The 19,576-nt window shown below is 38.1% G+C and overlaps 1 protein-coding gene across 2 annotated transcripts in view; it reads left to right on the top strand.

Annotated features, from left to right (window-relative positions):
* Positions 1-19,576, top strand: part of mpped2a (metallophosphoesterase domain containing 2a) — a 71,474-nt gene that overhangs the window by 25,099 nt on the left and 26,799 nt on the right. For both annotated transcript variants that reach the window (XM_007558783.2, XM_007558784.2), the window contains exons 3-4: positions 667-848; positions 9,122-9,347. In XM_007558783.2, the coding sequence (XP_007558845.1) occupies positions 667-848; positions 9,122-9,347 (408 nt within the window). The remainder of the gene's footprint in view (positions 1-666; positions 849-9,121; positions 9,348-19,576) is intronic.

Here is a 19,576-nt window from a genome sequence, read left to right as displayed (position 1 = left end):
ACTGTGGAACAAGAGAACTTTTCCCATATTATAATTAATATTAGCTAACTAATATTAAAAGCAAAGGTGAAGTTCCTTTATTCTGTTTTCAAATGCATATAAAAATATACATCTCTCTTTGGGTTTTGTTTGGTATCTGATCCATCTCAGGTTCCTGACGTAAAGTAGGTTAGAAATTAAAAAAAAGAAGAAAAAATCCTGTGCAAAGCTAGTTTTCTGATTAAGTGTATGTTTGTTTTTCTTCAGCAAAAACCAAAACAGAGGTCTAAAATGTTAAACTGCTGAGGTGAAGCATGTTATTTAATCAGTAACGGGCGGAGCTCTGCTGGGATTGCTAGGTAATGGGGAAGCTCTTCTGGGGTTGCTAGGCAACGGGTGAAGCTCTGCTGGGGTTGCTAGGCAACGGGCAATGCCCATGGAACATGACTCAACGTTCTGGAGGTTTGTGAAACAGCTCATTTTCCAGACACCAAAACACATGAACTTGTTGCCCAAAAATCAGCTGGGTTGTTTTCAGAGGCAGTCGAAACCCAAATGGAAGTACAAAACATGCAAAATATGTTTGCATGTTTTTGTACATGCAAATGGGTCGTAATGGGTCAGATTTATTTTGGTCCCGCTGCCATGGATCTTTTCTAAGCCCGTTCTCCCTGCCTGTCCCCTCAGGGTAGACCCCATTCCTTACGACACTCCCAAGCCAGCGGGACACACCAGGTTCGTGTGTGTTTCCGACACACACTCGCGTACAGATGGCATCCAGATGCCATACGGCGACGTTCTGCTCCACATGGGCGACTTCACAGAGCTCGGCCTTCCGTCTGAGGTCAAGAAGTTCAACGACTGGCTAGGTAAGAAACTGCCCAACACACACACACACACACACACACACACACACACACACACACACACACACACACACACACACACACACAGTTATCTCCATGTTATTGGACACACACACACATTGTCACAGGCGTGAGACGCGTTGCGAGTCTTACTGGTCGCCAGACCACACAAGAACTCCTTTCCCTGTTGACTCACCCAGCTGGTCAGCTGAAGTGTCCAGTTTAACCTGGCCGACCCTTACACCCTGCCTCAGTTAACCTTTGACCTCTCCCTCTGCCCCCATGCTGTGGGTGGGAAATGTGTGAGGCATTCAGTTCCTCCTCTGGGTTGTAGCGACTTAACTTAAAAACACAAAATCTTACCAGTTATTTCTGTCTGGTTTCTAGCGAAAATATCTTATTACATTTGAAATAAGACAAAAAATAATTTACAAGTAACTTTTCAGCAAATTATAGTTTGATTTAAGTAACTAATTCCTTTATATTTATGAAAAAGTTCTAGTTAAAAGGGAAATAATTTCAGTGGAACAAGAACGTTTTCATCAATATTAAGGAATTATTTACCTAAAACAAGCGCCTACATTTTGCTGAAAAGTTACTTGTAAGTTAGTTTTTCTTATTTCAAGTGAACTAAGATGTGGACTAGAAACTTGGCCAAAAATACTTGATAAGATTCTGTGTTTTTGCTGTGCAAATGAATCAAATTAACCTGACGCTCTGTGAAAATCATCTAACTTAGTCTGTACTGTAAATTTACAGTAAACATTTAAACTTGGATATGAACATGTGACCCAGACCTTTAATAATCAAGACATTCGAGTTTGCAAAATACAGAACAGTGTTTAATTTATCATGCAACAGAAGAATACAAACATGGTGGCTGATGATGTTAAATATAAAAAACTGATTTTTGTTAAGATTCTTCTACACAATGTTACTAATTAATGACTTAATTAAAATTTACTATTTAATTTAAATATAGTAGTAGTTTGTGTTTTTTTTTCCACATTTGGTGGCAGCAAAGTGGACATTTGGGTTCGTTTTCAGGACCTCTCAATGTTACTGACATCATAAATAAAACCAGCAGCTGCTACCAGCATTGAATTAAAAAGTATTTCATCTGTATCAAAGAGATGCACCCTGTTGAGTTTTAGGGTCGCTGTGAAAGTTTCCCTCTAAAAACTCTTCAGAGTGTTCTGCTGATTCGCAGCAGTCTCACTGGTGACACTGACCTACTTTTATGACAGAAACGGAAGAAAAAAATAAAATAAAATGCTATTAAAATCCAGAAACTCCTCACATCCCTCCTACACTGCAAAAACACAAAGTCTTACCAAGTATTTTTAGTCTGGTTTCTAGAGCAAATGTCTCATTACACCTAAAATAAAACAAAACCAACTTACAAGTAACTTTTTAGCAAGACATATGAGCTGCTGGTTTTAAGTTAATAATTGCTTAATATTTAGAAACTTCAACATATTCTATTGGACTGTTGGAAGTTGAAATGAAACAAAGATCTTCATGTTTTTACACGTAATCTTTGGAGGTTTCATGTCTGTTTCCTGCATCATTTAAAGTAAAAGGATCTCATTTATGTATTTTTACTTTGTTGCTGTTTGCTCTGAAAACACACTAGTTCTTGTTAAGATAATGCGTCTAAAAGGTTTTTATTTATATTCGCTGCAGCTGGTTTTGTTGTTCTCTTGAGTGAGGAAATGAAGAAGTAGGTCAAGAGACGGAGAAGAAATACATTTGTATTTAGTTGATTTTATTTAATTTAAAGATAGGAGTTTTTTTTCACATATGATGGCAGCAAAGTGGATATTTAGGTTAATTTTTATTTGATAACATGATAAAAATTATCATGTTAAAAATTATTGTTCCTTTAAACACTAAAGGAACAATGGAAAAGGTTCAAGTATTTTCCTTCCTTTGATCCTCTTCTGTTGCAGTCTACGGCGGCGTATTGGGGCCATTTGAGATGGGGATAAAAGGGAGTACATTCCTGCCAAAAAATCTGAGATTTTCAGATTGATCTTAGAAATTTTCTAGAAAAAAAAATATTCTGAGCTTGAAAAATCAAAAATTTGCAAAAAAAGCTGAAGTTTTCAGATTAATCTAAGAAATTTCTGAAAACAATGGGGAAATTTCTGAGTTTAAAGAGTTGAAAATTTGCTAGCAAAATATAAAATGTTTGCTCTCAGAACATTTCTAGAAAAAAGTAAAAAAAAAAAGTCAGTTTGAAATGAAATTTTCTAGGATAAAACCCCCTCAAATTTTTAGATTAATTTCAGAAAATTTCTAGAAAAAGTTGGAAATGTGCTAGAAAAAAACCTCAGAACATTTTACATTAATCTGAGGAATTTTCTAGAAAAAAATTGGAACCTTCTCAGTTTCAAAAGTTGAAAATTCAAAAATTGTTCCAAAGAAATCCTGAGATCAATCTCAAAATTGGTGATTTTTTTTTATTTTGTGAAAATTTACTGCAGCTTTTTTTCCTATCTGCAGTGGCCCTAATACACTGTTGTATTATTCTGATTTGAAATATTGAGTTAGATTTTTGTATTCCAGTTGACATTTTAAATTCTTGGGGAAGTTAAATATTTTAGTCATTCAGGAATTGAATGATGGGTGCAGCAGGGCACAGAACGCCAGAGTTTCCTCTGAAACTACGGGCTGCTTCCTTTCATTTCTGATGAATACAGAAACATTCGGACCGGACGGGAAGACAGGAGGGCAGCGCTTGATTCTGAGATTTTCAGGTATTCACATCCAGATCTTTAAAACATGCGAAACCGGCAAACAAAAACGTCTGAAACACACATCTGACTGGTGGGTTTTATTGCCAAACCAAAACACTTCACAGAAACATTCAAGGAGAATGAAGAGGTGGATTTTAGAGTGGCCTATTCAAACTACAGGCAGAAAAGGTGAAATTAGAATTTAAGATCTTTGTTTTGTGCTATTTTTGCTGAAATTTGATGAAATTTAATAAAATGTAAGCCTTTCTCTTTACATGTCTTTAAACCCATTTGTGTCTAAAACCACTCCCTACATGAAATACTTTAATTTGGTTAAGAAAAGAAGCCAGTGATGTGAAGACTAAGACCTTTTATTTTTTATAACAAGAATAAGAATCCACTTCTTTCTCATTAAAACAACTTCTTGTAATTTTACGACGTTCTTCTGTCTTTATTCCGCTTATATTATCACTATTTTCTCCTAATTAAACAACAATTCTCGAAGACTCACCATGATTCTGTAATTGTTCAACTCACAGAAATAAAAAACACTTTTTGGAAAGAAAGTGGGAAAAAAGGATAAAAAATTTGAGATTTTATTTTGTAGTCCAGTAAAAACCCTTTGAGTCTCGCAGTATTTACCCAAGTATCTTGGATTTTCTGCGGAAAAGAGGAACTTCCAGTGAAAAAAGAACAGGCTCAGTGTGCTGGCGTTGGGTTTGTAGACGTGGAGCGTTTCTGAAGCGTTTGTGCTCCTGCGGTCCGTTTGTCTGGAGGATTGACTCCCACTCGGCCTCTCGGAGCAGATCATCAGAGATCGATGCGCAGGAGTAAGCTTCCTGTGACCCGGCTTATCTGATAATGCAGCTCTGCCTCTGATCTGGTTTCAGACTCTAACCGACGTATCTCTTTCATCCCTGTGATGTTGCGTTAAAACAAAAGCCCTTTTGCATCCTTACAGCCTGAGTTTACTTTTTTCTGTCTTAAATTTGTTTTACACCTTCAGATTTTATGTAAATGTGGCTTGTTTATGCTGAAGTAGAAAATTAACTCCAGGTCCAGGTTTTTGACACCTTAATGGAGTGATTTTTTTTCCTGCTTATGATCTAAATTTAAACCCCTTATTTGATTTGTTTTTGTCACATTTCCTCCAGGATTAATTTGAAGATGTGTGAGGAGAGATGACAGATTAATTTTATGAGATTGTCACCTCTTTAACTTCGAATAGAGTATGTCGAACTTTTTTAACTCGGAGTATTTTTAGGTTTGCACTGACAATAAAACTTTTTAAATGCTCAGATGTCTTTTTGCTCTCAATGTGTGACAAAACATTTTACAAGTTCATGCTCTGCAGTTTTTCCTCTTTTTTTCCTTTTTGTTGCACTTTGCAGGTGCATCACTCCATCAAAACTCCGAGGCGATGATAAAGATTCGTAGAAATTCCCAGTGGAATGATGGAGATGGTGGTGGCAGAGGAAATGATGCAGTTTTGGCTCGCGCGCGCGCGCGTGTGTGTGTGTGTGTGTGTGTGTGTGTGTGTATGTGTGTGTGATGGTGTGGAAATGGCCATCTGATTCAGTTAGTGTGTTGTGGGTCTACGTTTTCATTTAACTGGAATTTATGACCCTCAGATGCAACAAGAACTAATTTAGAGGAGCAGAAATGAAACCCGTAGACCGGGGAGCCGTTAGACTTTCATTCCCAGCAAACTTGGATGTGCTGGATCTGATATTTATTGACCCCGTGTGTTTTTATGTGGAATTATTTCTCTTTTTCTGGGATTTTTTTGTTCAATCTGACCACCTGCAGAATAAAGCGGCGCGCTCTCCTCTGTTTTTGTTCACATGTCATGGTAAATCAATTCGGTTTTTACTCAACATTTAGGTTTTATTGGACTCTTTTATTGAGCATTTTATTCAATTTGCCCTCTTGGCTTTCATCATAACCTTCTGTTATTACTGACCAAAGTCATATGGCACAAAGGAGCAAAGCAGCAAATTGTTATGAAACAAATATCTTCCTGCCAGTCAAACTCAACTCTGTGGGTGGATTGTAATACAAAATAATCATAAAATATGTAAATAACTTAATCTTAAAACAGTGTCTTCTGTTTTTTCTGAAACCAAGCTTCACATTAAATCACCTGCCTACATGGAAAACGTAAATACTTTATTGTTCGACGGAACCAGAACCAGTTTCCTGCTTGTTTTTAAAGACTGTTTTAATTGTTGCAAATGTAAAGCTTGAAACTGCTCATAAAAAGCAAAAATAAACTTTTACAGCAGTGAAAAGGACCACTTTGTGTCTTCTGCTTGATTAGACGCAGAAATACATAAAAATTTAAATATCTTTTTTTAAATTGCTCTAAAGTATGGTGGCTCATTTCATGAGTTTCCTCTTGACAGAGTGTTTTTTATGTTGCCATTTAGTCAGTTTAGATTGTTTGTCAAACCTAAATAATCAGCTAATTTATGCCATTAGGTAATTTTAGCTGCATTGAGGTGAGTCGGCTCTTTTGGCAGACAGGAAATTTTACATCAACACACAATAAATTGAAACATATCGATTCAGAATGACTCTGTTTGTAATACTTAAAAAACCATAAAAAAGGGTCAAAACTGACTCAAACACAGTATTCTCATTAGGACAAGATTAACAAGTAAAATGATATTAAAATGATGCTAAATCAGATTTTGGAAGCTTATTGCAGCAGGACAAACTGGTTTTATACTAGAAAAATGTATTTGTACAAAAATATAAACCAGAAACATTTAGCATGATGTAAACGCATCTGTTTAAATAAATAAAGATTTATTCCTACCGCTGCTATCATAAAACATTATTCCATTTATTAGATTCTTATCGATACCACATACTTTCATATTGATACATACACCTAAACACAGATTTGTATTAAACTGTGGATAAATTTAAGTAGATTTCATGTTTTGTCTCATTGTCTTCAGGGAGTAACAAGCTGATTGATGCATAACAGAAACGCTGTTTTAAAAGTGACCTGTGGAGTTCCTTTAATTGCTGCACCATCACTTTAGATGTTTCTTGTGACTGAACATATTTCCAAAAACCTGAATTTGTTTTTCCCTGTAAGGAAGAGGAAAGTGTGAAAGCCCCTTTTTCAGCCAGCTGGCAGGCTGTGCACAGAGACATAGGGGATGGGGAGAGCTTCAGCTCGCTCTCTGGTGGCTCGTTAAAACTGTGGAATCAGATTCAAAGTCTTAGTTTCACTCCAGTTCAATCCTAGTTAGGAAAGTTGTTAAAACTCACATTTTGGATGTTTTTGGGTTTCAACTGTTTCTAAAAACGAACCCAAACACTTAAAAAAACACACCAGTATGTTTTTTGTTGTCAGGAAAATTAACCTTAGGAATCCAATGTCACCTAGCAACTCCTTCCCCGTTACCTAGCAACCACCGAGATGGAGCTCCAGCTCATTTGGTCAGCTGGTTTTATTGCTTTATGTAAACTGTATGTACAATGGCTGCTGGAAAAGACAAAAGTTTTGTTGTTGACTTCCAGGAACAACTTGCTGCATTCTTGTTGGCTGTGCTGGAGGCTCAACTTATGCTTTTCAAAGATGTGCGGTTGTGTAATTGTGCATCCGTTTGCATGTTTTTTTTCACGTACAAGTTTAAATTTTGAGTTGGAGTCGTGGCCAGCAGCAGCTTATTTGGATCTAAAGTGACAAGACGCCCTAAAACAGCTCATTCTGAACTGACCAGACTGAAATCTCATTACATAAAAATGATTTGTGCAAAAAAAATTTATGAAATTTTTTTTATATAATCCATAAACCTATCCTAACTTGTTCAAGGAACCGTAATAGATCACCTTCAATATATTTAGTTTGAACTCTGCATTGGTGTTATAAGTTTTTATCTTTTTCCTAGATGTTTTGGCTCTTTATTTATTATTTGAGCCAAGCACTGTGAAAGAGTACTGTAGCTGTTGGGTTACACAAAAAAAAACAACTTACGATCTTTGCTGTGGGAAAAATGTTGAATTATTAACTAGCAGTCATCTAATATTGCCATAATTTATATCACACGCTGCTATACCTTGGGTTGCTCTGAAATTCCTGTTTTTCTCTCAATGCTCAGCATAATTCACGGCTCTGATTTGCCCTGATACAGCCAGTAAAAAGAGAAGCTTGGAGCGGTAAAAGAGAAACTGGGAGTGATGGGAAGGTGATGAAGGCCAGAACCTTTGGTTGAGTGCTCAGTCAGGTGGAATAAAGCAGTGAGTCGGTTTCCTGATAGCAGAGGGGAACCGGGACAAATCACCTTGACAGAGGAGCGAGAAAAGGGCAGAGCAGAAGTTGAAAGATGAGGGGATGAGAGTTGTAATAGATGTTCTTCTCTATTTAGTTCAGATTCGGGTTCATGCTTTCTTCCTGTTGCCTGACAGCTACAGCGATGGACGGTGGCCTGTAGGGGTCAAGCTGAACCGTCGGCTGTGGTTGTAACCTCTTTCACTGTCTGAATTGAAGGTATTTTTCTCTTCAATTATCTGGCTTTCGTTTCAGTCGTGATCTGTGCTCCGGGTTAGGTATACAGGGAGCTGCTGAGGGATAAAGGGAGAGCTGCAGGTGGAAAATATTTGGACAAACATCTGTTTCTGTAAAAACTGGCACACCAGGTGGAAAATATACAGACTTTCTAGAGATCTCTGTTCGCTTTAGAAGATGTTTCTGTGTTAATGTGCAAATAAAAACTGCACATTTTGATAATTCAAAACACTTTCTATACATCAGTTTTATACTTATTTATGGTTTCTACAGTCAGTCTTAAAATGTTTTAAAATTAGACTTTTCTTGAATTTAAAATCCATGCTAATATCTCTGATAATGCAAAATACAGGGCAGGTTTAGAAACAGTTAAGAGCTATATATTTGTGACAGAATGATAACATTTGTTATTTATAGTTGAGAAATTATCTCATCATTCTGATGTGAGGACTGAGAGAGAACAGAGTGTCAAGCAGATAACAGGAAGGCTAAAAAGAGAAACGCTAATTTCTGTCAGTCGATTTGTACTCTAGGTTCAAAAATGTTAGCAGCCTTTTAGAAACTTTTTGCTACTGTAAGAATCTACTTTAGCTAGGAAATACGGTTCGTTATTGATGCTTTCGGAATGCTAGCCATGCTAACCGCTAAAATAAGATGCTAAAGAAAGTTTGAAAAAAAGTGAGCTACTTAAGTTGACAGAGGAAACTGTCTAAGCTAACACTATCAGAGAATTTAGCATCTATGGTCATCTTTGTCTGAAGTCATGGCGTTTCAGCCAATCACAGTAAAGGAAGAGGATTGCCTCTTCTGGATTGGCTGCTTTGCAAATTTAATAAAGATGTTTTCAACTTCTAACTTGTTCAAGGAAGCATAATAGTTCACCTTTAATCCTTCCCAACATATTGGGAAGGGGAAACATTATTCTTCGTACAACTGGACCAAATTTTACACAGACTGCTACAGAGAACCTTTTTTTTTTTTACCAGTTTGTCGGTTCTCGTCTGTTCCAGGTGGCCTTCCGTACGAGTTCAAGGTGGTGATCGCCGGGAACCACGAACTGACCTTCGATAAGGACTTTATGGCAGAGCTGGTCAAGCAGGATTACTACAGATTCCCTTCAGTCTCCAAACTCAAACCGGAGGATTTTGACAATGTCCAGTCACTCCTCACAAACTGTGTGTACCTGCAGGACTCGGACGTCACCATAAAGGGATTCCGGATATACGGGACGCCGTGGTAAGAGCCAACTCCTGCTTTTTATCCCTTAATCCAAACCGCTGAGTCGTGTCCGTGCCGTGTTGCTCTGTGGATCCCTGAGGTGAAGGTGTGTTTTCTCCTGTCTCTACCTGGCCAGTTTCCAGCTTTAGCTCTGCAGAAACGGCTGTACCCCTCCAGTAAAGGGCCGCTCCTGTGCGCAGGGTGTTACTCCCAGCTTGCACATTCCTTTATGAGCTCAGGACCTTCACCTGCTCCCTGCGCTTGTGTTACTCCTGTGTTTTGACACGAGGTTAAGTGATACGGGTGGTACTGGGACTCTTTGTCACTGTGGAGGGAATGGTTTGGTGGAGAAAGAAAACACTCCTGGGAGATGTTGGCTGCTTTTTTGAAGGCAAACAACTCTGTTGGTTTTTCATTTTGTGAATTAAAAATGTTTACACTACAAAATGAGGCTTCCTTATGACAATAAATATTTAAAGTTGATCAAAATCAGGCCATTTTAATTTTGTTTGGGCTACAGAATTCATATTACTATTATGCAAATGTCACATTTTGTACGTTTTTACGCTTTCATTTGGGTTTTAGCTGTTTCTAAAAACAGCAATTTTGTTTTTTAGCAATAAGTTGATGTTTTTGGTGAAAACGACCCGTTTCAAAAACCTCTTAAATGTTAAATAACACTGTCCCACTACCTGTTAACCCAAGCTGGGCTCCAGCACGTTTAGTTTTACTACTGTATGCGCTGTACAATGGCTGCTGGATAAGACAAGTGTTTTGTTGACTTTCCATCCAGAAAGCACTTGCTGCATTGTTGTTGGTTGCACAGGACGCTCAATTTCTGCTTTTCTAAGACGTACGGTTGCGTAATAGCACATCTGTTTGCAGCCATTTTCACATGATCACCAAATCAGCACTAAGGAATTATTGACCTAAAAGAACCTTCCATCTCTTTCTGAATAATTACTTACTAAGATATTTGCTCTAGAAACTAGACCAAAAACTTGATAAGATTTTGGGGTTTTGTAGAGATTAAAGGCTAAAATGAAAAAAAAAAGTACATAAATAAATAACATAAGACAACAGATTCAGGCAGCACTTTTACAAATCATTAAAAGAAAACAAAAAGTTGTGAAACTGACAGTTCTGTAGTTAGTTTTGTTTGATGAGAAGCTTACTAAAGGGGCTTATCATTATTATTATTATTATTATGTAAAATCAACTTATTTTAACTTTACATCATGTCATAATGTTGTTCCCTCATCAAAAAACATACCTGAAGCGTTGCCTTAATTCTTTCATGCATTTTTGAGAAATTTGGCTGTTCAAAACACCTGGACTCAAACAGCAATATTATCATTTCTTGCAGTAGCCTCACTTATCGTTATCATGACAGGCCTAGAAACAGTTACTTGATTGTGCCTGGAAAATACTTAATGCTGCCCCTTTAAGATATTCACACAAATACTGAGTAGGGTTTAGTGTTTCGCAGTGATAAAGTAATTCTTGTAAATAATTAGCTTCGATCGGCCTTGATTTGGGTCGGTTCTCTCTGCTCTCGCTGAACTCTGGACCTAAAATAAGAATCTGGGTCAGACCTTCATCCTTTAGCGGCTATAATTAGCAGGTTAGCACCCTGGCTTCAGAGTTGGAAGGGAGGAGGGCCGGCACAGGAGGAAGAGCATACAGTTCCTCTGCTTCTGGTTGAAACGGGAAGGATGCTACCCCTGATGCCCCTTTGTGCCCCCAAGTCCCCCGTCTCCCCTGTGGGTGTTTAGTGTGAGGGCTGGTAAGTGTCTGTTGTGACAGCTGGACGTCTCTGGAGAAGCAGAGTGGACAGCTTGGCCGCTCCCCCGCCTCCTTCACACCCATATGCCAGCGCCGCCCGAACGCCGGCCCCTGTCCAGTGTGAGGTCTCACTTAGCCTCCTCCATGACCCCTACGTGACCCCCAGAGGTGGGGTTTCCAGCAACCAGCAGATGCAGCGTTCTAAAATCCTAAATTTCAATTTGGAAAGTCTGCGTGTTTGTAATAAAGTGCAGTCAAATGCACATGTTTAAAGGCTACACTGCCTGTCACAATAAATAAAAATCGTGATTCCAAGTTGCTCTATTATATCGTCAATGGAAACGCAACTAATGACTTACTGGTTTGTGGTCGATTCTCTCTTAAGTTATTGAAATAAAGATTTTTTTTAAGTTATGAGTATCTTCAGTCAGAGGCTTCTTCAGATTCGCTGTAACACAGACCGCTACAGGAGATCTTTACTGCCAACAGCCAGTAAAGATCGTTTAATGATGTAAAGCACTTTGAAATGCCTTGCTGCTGAAATGTGCTATAAAAATTAAATTTGACTGAGTGATATCACCATCTTCATAACGCTTTGAAGAATCTGAATTAATGAGTTTAACAACATTTCATTTACTTTGGGATCAGTAAAGTATTTTTGAATCTGAATTTGTTTGTAGTTTTTTATTTTATTTTGGTTAAATTAGTGTTTTGACAGGCGTGTGTGTGTGTGAGAGACATTTCAAAATATAAATTTAGTTATATTTTAATTTACATTGTTCCTGATGGAGAATATTTTCACAGGATATTAATAATAGAAATAAAATAACGTGATTTAATTGTCTTTATTTTACTGAATTTGTGATGTTTTATCTCCAAAATGTTGGTGCTGGAAAAGTTTGAAAAGTTCCCTTGTAAGTGCTTGAAAATGTTTAAATTAAATTTTTTCCCAGCTGTCGGATAAACACTGCAGCGATCCGCTCTGCTGCTGCGTTTCCGGCTCTCCTCTAATCACAGATCTGCTCTAGTCATGAAAAACTAGGTGGCATTTAGTCCGCGACCGTCATGATGGATGGCCTTAGGTGTGTGTAGGAAATTTGGCCTTTTGCTTATGACTGCAGTTTGCTTTTAACTCCAAATGAGAACATTTCAGGACGGGTTATGTTGCAGTCCCGCCTGAATAAATCAGCCGACAGGCACTGATTGCGTTCTAATGCCATCATTGTGGCTTTTCTTTGGCTGTAACAAGTTAAAAACACGGCCCTGTTTCGGCTCTAAAAGGTTTTTTGGCTCAAATGTTTCTGTTGGAATCAGTTAAAACATGTGTGCAAGACAAAAAGAAATCAATGCAACATGTATGAAATAAATTCTCACCGCTGTGCCAGTTATTAGGATTCATCATCTCACGCATATGCATCGCATTTATGGAAAATATTTAAATTGCGATAGAGATTACAATTAATCCTCTTTTTTTTTTGTCTCAGCTGATAACATCCTGGTGGAGTTCTTTTAAAATTAACCAGCTGGTCATAATGTTTTGGCTGGACTGCAACCTATTTTTGGAGTTGGTCTAAATGGGCCACTGCTGCACTGGCAGTTTCATGTTATTAGCCTCATCACGAGCTTCATGCTGCAGCTATATTCTCTACTTTTACACATTATTGTGAAGAAATCTGCAGAAACACAAACCAAGTTATGATTTTTTACCACTAAAGTAATCAGAATTGTTTTTCTTGATTTTCTTAGCGGTTGCAGAAATGCAGCAGGTTCATATTAAATCTCTAGACATTTTTTATTTGAATATGCAAAAAAAAATTAAACATTTTTATTATTATTCCTTATTTAAAAGTTTTTACAAATTAGACTAAATCTCTTTCATTGGGTTGTGAATGGAAAATATTTAAATTTAAATAGTTGTGTTGAATGATTTTATTGCTTTATATTTATCATAATTTGCACAATAACTCAGTGATTGAATCTCCATCTGTTTATGAAGCTTGATATGAAAAAGTTTTAGCTATGATTTACATAAACCTACAAGTTTCTTCTAAAAATTCATCTAATTTAAGTATAAATGAAATATTTTGGTGACAATAAGATGTGTAGTCAATCTTAAATTTGGAAGGGGAAATCATTTTTTAAAATTATTTTCAACAATTTAATTTTTTTACTGGGAATTTTTACAAAACAAAAGAGTAGAAAGTGCTGCACATGTGATGCAAGCGGAAAAAAACATTAGGAAATGTAGCATTGCAAAAAAGGCAGAAGATTTAACAAAATCCAGCAAAATAAATAAAACTTACACTGTAAAATACAACCAGCGAACAGCCCAGAAGAATTGATGCTAGTTGGAGTGAAAAAGTACAATAAGTCAAACATGAGTCTCTGATGATTTATTTAATTATCCAAGGATTGATTGATTGATTGATTGATTGATTGATTTTATTTTTTGCTGTGATGTAATAAGTTTGCAGAAAAGCTACAATAGAGCTTTAGTTTACAGAATAATGAAAAACTTCACATCAGTTTCTCCTTGTGTTTTATTTCCTGAATAAGAATTAAAATGATTATTTTGATAATTTACTAAGTAAATATTGATTCAAATAATTTTTTTTGACAAATTTTAAAATTTTTGGGAGGCAAAACCACAAAATGCTGCATCAAATTCTTGCATTTAAAAGCTAAATTTGGAGAGAATAAAAATAACTTGTTCCAGCTTCACTGTTTTATTTCCTCATGAGGTGAAATGTAGCTAAAAATGTGAGACTGTTTAGGATCCAGATTCAGAGGATGAGTTGCTGGTTTGAACCTTTTTGTGTGGACTGGTGCTCTGACCTGGTTGTGGAAACAGTGATGGAGTGAAAGCAGTGTACCATGAAAGACACAACTTACACTGTTTAATGACAGATGCTTAACAGGCCGAATGCCTGGCCCTCCTCCCCTCCTGCTCACACACTCCCACACACACTCGCGCTGCGGAGGGATGAACACACTCCTGCACCTTGTCTGTCAAATCTCGTTAAGAGGAGCTGAAGGTCTTTTGGAAAACAAAGCAGTTTCAGGTTTATTTGGTGGTATTTTTGTTTCTCTCTGCTCCTTTCAAATCTGAAATATTGGACTGATTTCCAAGAATCAGTTTAGTTTTTAATGACATCTTTGATGTTCATGTTTTTTGATGTTTGGAAAATTATCTGTTTCAAAAACCTTCTGAATGTAACGTCACATTCATTGGGCACTGTGCCGTTGCCGAGCAACCCGAGCCGAACCGAGCCTGTTACCTAGCAACCCAAGCGGAACTCCAGCACGTTTGGTCAGCTGGTTTTACTGCTGTATGCACTGTAGAGCTGCTGCTGCAAAAGACCAGTGTTTTGTTATTGACTCACCATTCAGAAACCACTTCGTGCATTCTTGTTGGTTGTGCAGGAGGCTCTACTACTGCTATTCACAGATGTATGGATGTATAATTGTGCATCTGCTTGCAGCCATTTTCACGTGTGAATGTAAATGTTGAGTTGGGACAGAGGCGAGGTAAAGTCTTATTATCTAAGAATTATTTTGTACAGAAGAGAGGAAAGGCTAGGGACGCTCAACGTCTCTTAGCCAGTTAAGCTAATTTAGTGGCAACAACCTGCTGAGTAACTTGCGCAACAGCAGTTTCAGGTTTCGCCTCATAACTGTTTAGAAATAAAGAACGGTTGGAGTGAAAACTGGATAACACAAGAAATATCATGCCACCAGCTTGGCAATATTTCACTTTCTATAAAACTACTAATTTATATATAATTATCTAACGACTAATGTGAAAATCTTATACAGGGTAGAGATCCTGTTGGTTTTCTGTGCTAAGCTCTGCTGGCGTATTCAGAACGTGGTTCAGACTCGTTTGTGTAAAAGCTGACCTGCTTTGTGATTCCAGAAGCTAACTCCCCGGTCGAAGGTTAAACTGTTGCTGCTCCCTCTGCTCCCACTCCTTCGTCCTCCCAGTCTTCCTCCATTCGTCTCGGCGCGCCACGGGGGGTTCCTCCCTTCTCCTCTCTTCCTCCAGCTCTGTATCATCGCTTTCCTCCTCCGTTCTCTCTGAATGCCTTTTTTTTCTTTACAGAAGTCTCCTGTCTAGTTGAAATTTTAAATCTTCTTGCTTGTATGCTAACGTGTGTGTGTGTGTGTGTGTGTGTGTGTGTGTAGGTGTGTGTGTGTGTGTGTGTGCCTCCCAGAGGCTGCACATTAAAACAAAGTGCCCTCATTTGACTCTCTGAAGCCCACCCCAGGGGAAACCCGGAGGGCCGAAATGCAGATTTGTCATTTGCAAATTTTAGTTTTATGCATTCATTTTTTTACTGCAAAGGTCAGCTCAGTGTGTGTGTGTGTCTGCCTGTGTGTGTTTGCGTGTGTGTGTGTGTGTTTGAGTGACAGCCATACTCAGTAATGATGGTGGAGTATAGGCGTACTTATTGCAGTGTTTTCATTATGAGGGGGCAGAGTCCTAAACGGTTTATTTTCCTCCGCTCTCCTCCCTGTCTGTTCTATATGAACACTTTGTCTGCATTCTGCCAACAGATGGCTTTCCACCTACGTGCTTTCTTCCACCCTTTCAGTTTTTGCATTAAAACATTTGAATGGAAAGGCAGCAAAACGAGCCCTGAACTAATCATGTGGATGACAAAGATATGCATGATGGATGGGAGAAGGTGTAGCTTGATGTTTGGATGGATAAACGTCCCTTTATTTTCTTCAAAAAGGGAATTATTATGCAGAATTTACGTATTGCACCTTTTTGTACTTCCATCTAGGTTTCTACTGCTTCTAAAAACAACCCAAGGAGTAAAAAAAAAGTTTTATGGTGTCTGTAAAACCTTCTGAATGTAACATCACATTCGAAGGGCAATGCACCGTTACTTAGCAACCCCAGCAGTGCTCCAGCATGTTTTGTCAGCTGGTTTTACTGCTGTATGTGGCGTACAATGGCTGCTGGAAAAGACAAGCATTTTGTTGTTGACTGTGTCTTGTTGGTTGTGCAGGAGGCTCCACTTCTGCTTTTTAAAGATGTATGATTGTATAATTGTGCGTCTGTTGCGAACATTTTCAAATGCGAGTGTAAATATTGAGTTGGGGTCATAAAGTCTTGTTATCTAAGATTGTTTTTGTACAAAAGTAATAAACATGTTTTGTAGTTTATGTCTGTTTTTTGGTGTCTGGAAAACGAGTCGTTTCAAAAACCTCCAGAATGTAACGTCACAAATCAGCAGGAACTGCACTGTAAATGTAACATTTGGATGAGTAATTTTATTATGAAGCATTGCTACTCCTCAGGGCTGAAACAATCAATCATGATTAATCGATTGTTGAAATAATTAAACAAATGTAATAATTGATTAATAATTAACTGGAGTATAGACTTAAAAGAAAGGCCATTTTCTGGGGGGAAAAAAGAGAAGTAATCCAAAACATATACATTTTGTCTGTAATAAACGTCCCTTTATTTAACCTTAAACTCTCAGCTTCAAATTTAATCATACTGTTTCGATCTCAGATATCCAGAAAAATAACTTCAATATTTTCTCATAACTGCATAAAATTACTTCTGATGTCATAGAAAGAAAATGTCTGAGCTGTCTGACTCGTTACATCTGGAAAAAATAAGATGTTTGTTGAAGGAAGATTTATCACCGTTTCAGAACATTTGGCAACTCTTTATAGATTTCTTTCAGTCTGTGTCTCTATGAATAATTAATATGTATTTCTTGGCCATTTTATTTGACTTCTGCAGTGTTTACATCTCTGGAGTTGGCTTAATGTGTGGCTTAATGTGAGATTTATTTTATTTTTAACAGATTTTGAAACAGGTGAAACTTGAACCGTCTGGGTTGAACATATTTACAGAAAAATATGTTTACTTGCACCTTAAATGCAAAGTGTATATTTTTGTACAGTTTTTTGCTTACGTACTGCTCTGAATAAAGAAAGAAAGAAAAAATTCAATTGAACTATTAATCGAGTATTAAATTAGTTGATTAATTCAGTAATTGATTAATCATGATTAATCACAGTTTGTTTTTTTGCTTTTTACAGTGATGTTTCCACCTTGAGTAAAAGACATTTGATGTGTTTTAACTTCATTTGTCCTGCTTGATAATATCTGTCAGCTGCTTTTATCTTAATCACCCCTAAGTCACCTTTTGGTCTCCACCAGCTTCTTTCACTTTGTGTTGGCTGCCTGCCCACTGAACACACACACACACAGACACGCACACACACACACACACACACACACACACCTTTTCCCTGTCAGATCATATGGCAGCTTTACTTTTTCAATTTTGTGCAGCTCATATGAAACTAGACATATGAAGACAATTGTTTAATACAAAGGGAAAATCGAAATAATGCAACCTGGCATCAGTGTTATTCTAATTACTGTAATATTTCAGATTTAATGAGGAAATTATTTACTGTAGGAACAATGCGACGCCTCAGCTTAATGGTTCATAAAATAAAAATTGTCAAGCATCTGTTAGCAGGTCTGTGTTTGATGGATGGCGCCTTGTGTGCTGTGGTGAGTCTTGGTGCGGCTACAGGTGTTTGTCCGGTTGCAGATGCAGCTGTGCGGCGCGTCCTGCAGCTGCGGACCCAGCCTCAGGGAGGGGAGTTTGTTCCTGCAGACCGTCCAGGCTGGCAGATGTAGAGCCGCCGCACATTACTGCGTAATGTCTCCTAGTGTGTGTCGGGGGAGTGAATGAGCGGCTCTAGATTTGTTATTGTGCCCTCGCTCTCTGCGCTACGACAGCCGAATGACTCACCCTTAATTCAAGCCCACAACCAAACGCACACAGAGGCGTGTTTGTGTTCGCCATGAAGGCAATAAAAGCATCCAAATAAAACTCAAACGTAGTGAAAACCAGCACATGGCTGCTGCGGTGCATTCATTAAAAATGTGTGTGAATATTCCACGTCTCCCTGACGGCGCGCCGCCTCCTCCCTGCACAAGGTGAGACCTCAATATGTCAGAGGGAGAGTAATGGCTCCCACGTTTAATAAAGTTCCCCTCCGTGGCCTCATGTACATCAGTCACCGTCTGAGCTGGCAGAGGTCTGCGACACGGCGGCCGGTAGCTCCATCAAACACTGAGAGGTTTGTAGAAAAGGCTGATGTAACTGTATTCACCTTGCAGATCCATGCCACATTGCAAGGTTTGTTTTAAAAGTCAGGTTTTAGGTATTTCACACATCTAAACTAGCGTTACTCAAACTTTTTCAATCTGACGACCGTCTAACCCGTTTAACAGTCGCATACTAACTTTGTGTTATAAAAACCATAGAATCTGCAGCTCACCCCGAGAAACTGAAACGTATTCCTGCAGACATGAACTCCTCCGATCATAGAAGTAACCCAGGCGTTGTTTTCTTTCCACCGGTATCCTCAGCTTTTCTTTTGAGTTACTCGGATTTAAGCCACTTATCCAGGATTATTTTTAAACATTCTTAAGCATGCTAGCTGTAGCGTCGCACTTTGAGCTCACGGCAAATAAACATTCACACGCAGTACCTGACCACTAGGGGTGCCCAAAGACCATAATTTAAGACTGATCTAAGAGATTATCAGGTTTAAGGGTGGACCTGTTATGAAAAATTCGGATTTTAAACGTTTTTGTACTTCCATTACTGCTTCTAAACACAACACTTACGTAAAACCCAACTAGTTGATTTTTGTCAGTAAGTTAATTTCTTTTGGTGTCTGGAAAATGAGCCGTTTCAAAGACTTCCAGAATGTAATGTCACAAATCAGCAGGTACTGCGCCGTTACCTAGCAACCCAAGTGGAACCCCAGCAAAAATGGTCAGCTGGGGTTCCAGTTGACCCCAGCTGACCAGCAGCCATTGAAAAGACAATGGCTGCTGTCTTTTTCAGCAGCCATTGTGTCCTCTGTACAATGGCTGCTGGAAAAGACAAGTGATTGATTGTTGACTTATCATCCAGAAACCACTTGCTGCATTCTTGTTAGTTGTGCAGGAGGCTCTACTTCTGCTTTTCAAAGATGTACGGTGGTATAATTGCCAGTCAGTGGAGGAATGTCTTTATTTTCCCCTGCTTCTCTTTTGATCAGAGTTTGGTTGCTTCACTTATAGTTCCCCTTTTTGAAAGTTGCTGTTTAAGATCTTTTGAAAAACTGCAGGTAGTTGCAAAATCTACCATGCAGGTAATTGGATCTCTGTAGTCGTAGGGAAAAGGATATAGTCCCTCTCTCCAAACTAAGGTTTTACACATCAGCTCCAAATAAAAGCAATCTGGTTTATGTTAAATGTACAAAACCACAGAGAATGTTCCTCACTGCCATAATTTATCAAACGAAAATGAAACCATAACGGTAGTGAAGGCCTTTCTCCCCACTATTTTTACAATTTAGTTTCCTTTTTGCATGAACATTTTTATTTTAAGTTTTAGTTGTCGGACAAATCGCTTCACATC

The sequence above is a fragment of the Poecilia formosa genome, unplaced genomic scaffold (assembly GCF_000485575.1).
Source record: "Poecilia formosa unplaced genomic scaffold, Poecilia_formosa-5.1.2 Scaffold99, whole genome shotgun sequence".
NCBI lineage: Eukaryota > Metazoa > Chordata > Actinopteri > Cyprinodontiformes > Poeciliidae > Poecilia > Poecilia formosa.
Note: the sequence above shows the minus strand (reverse complement) of the source record. Positions and strands in the feature narration are given on the sequence as shown.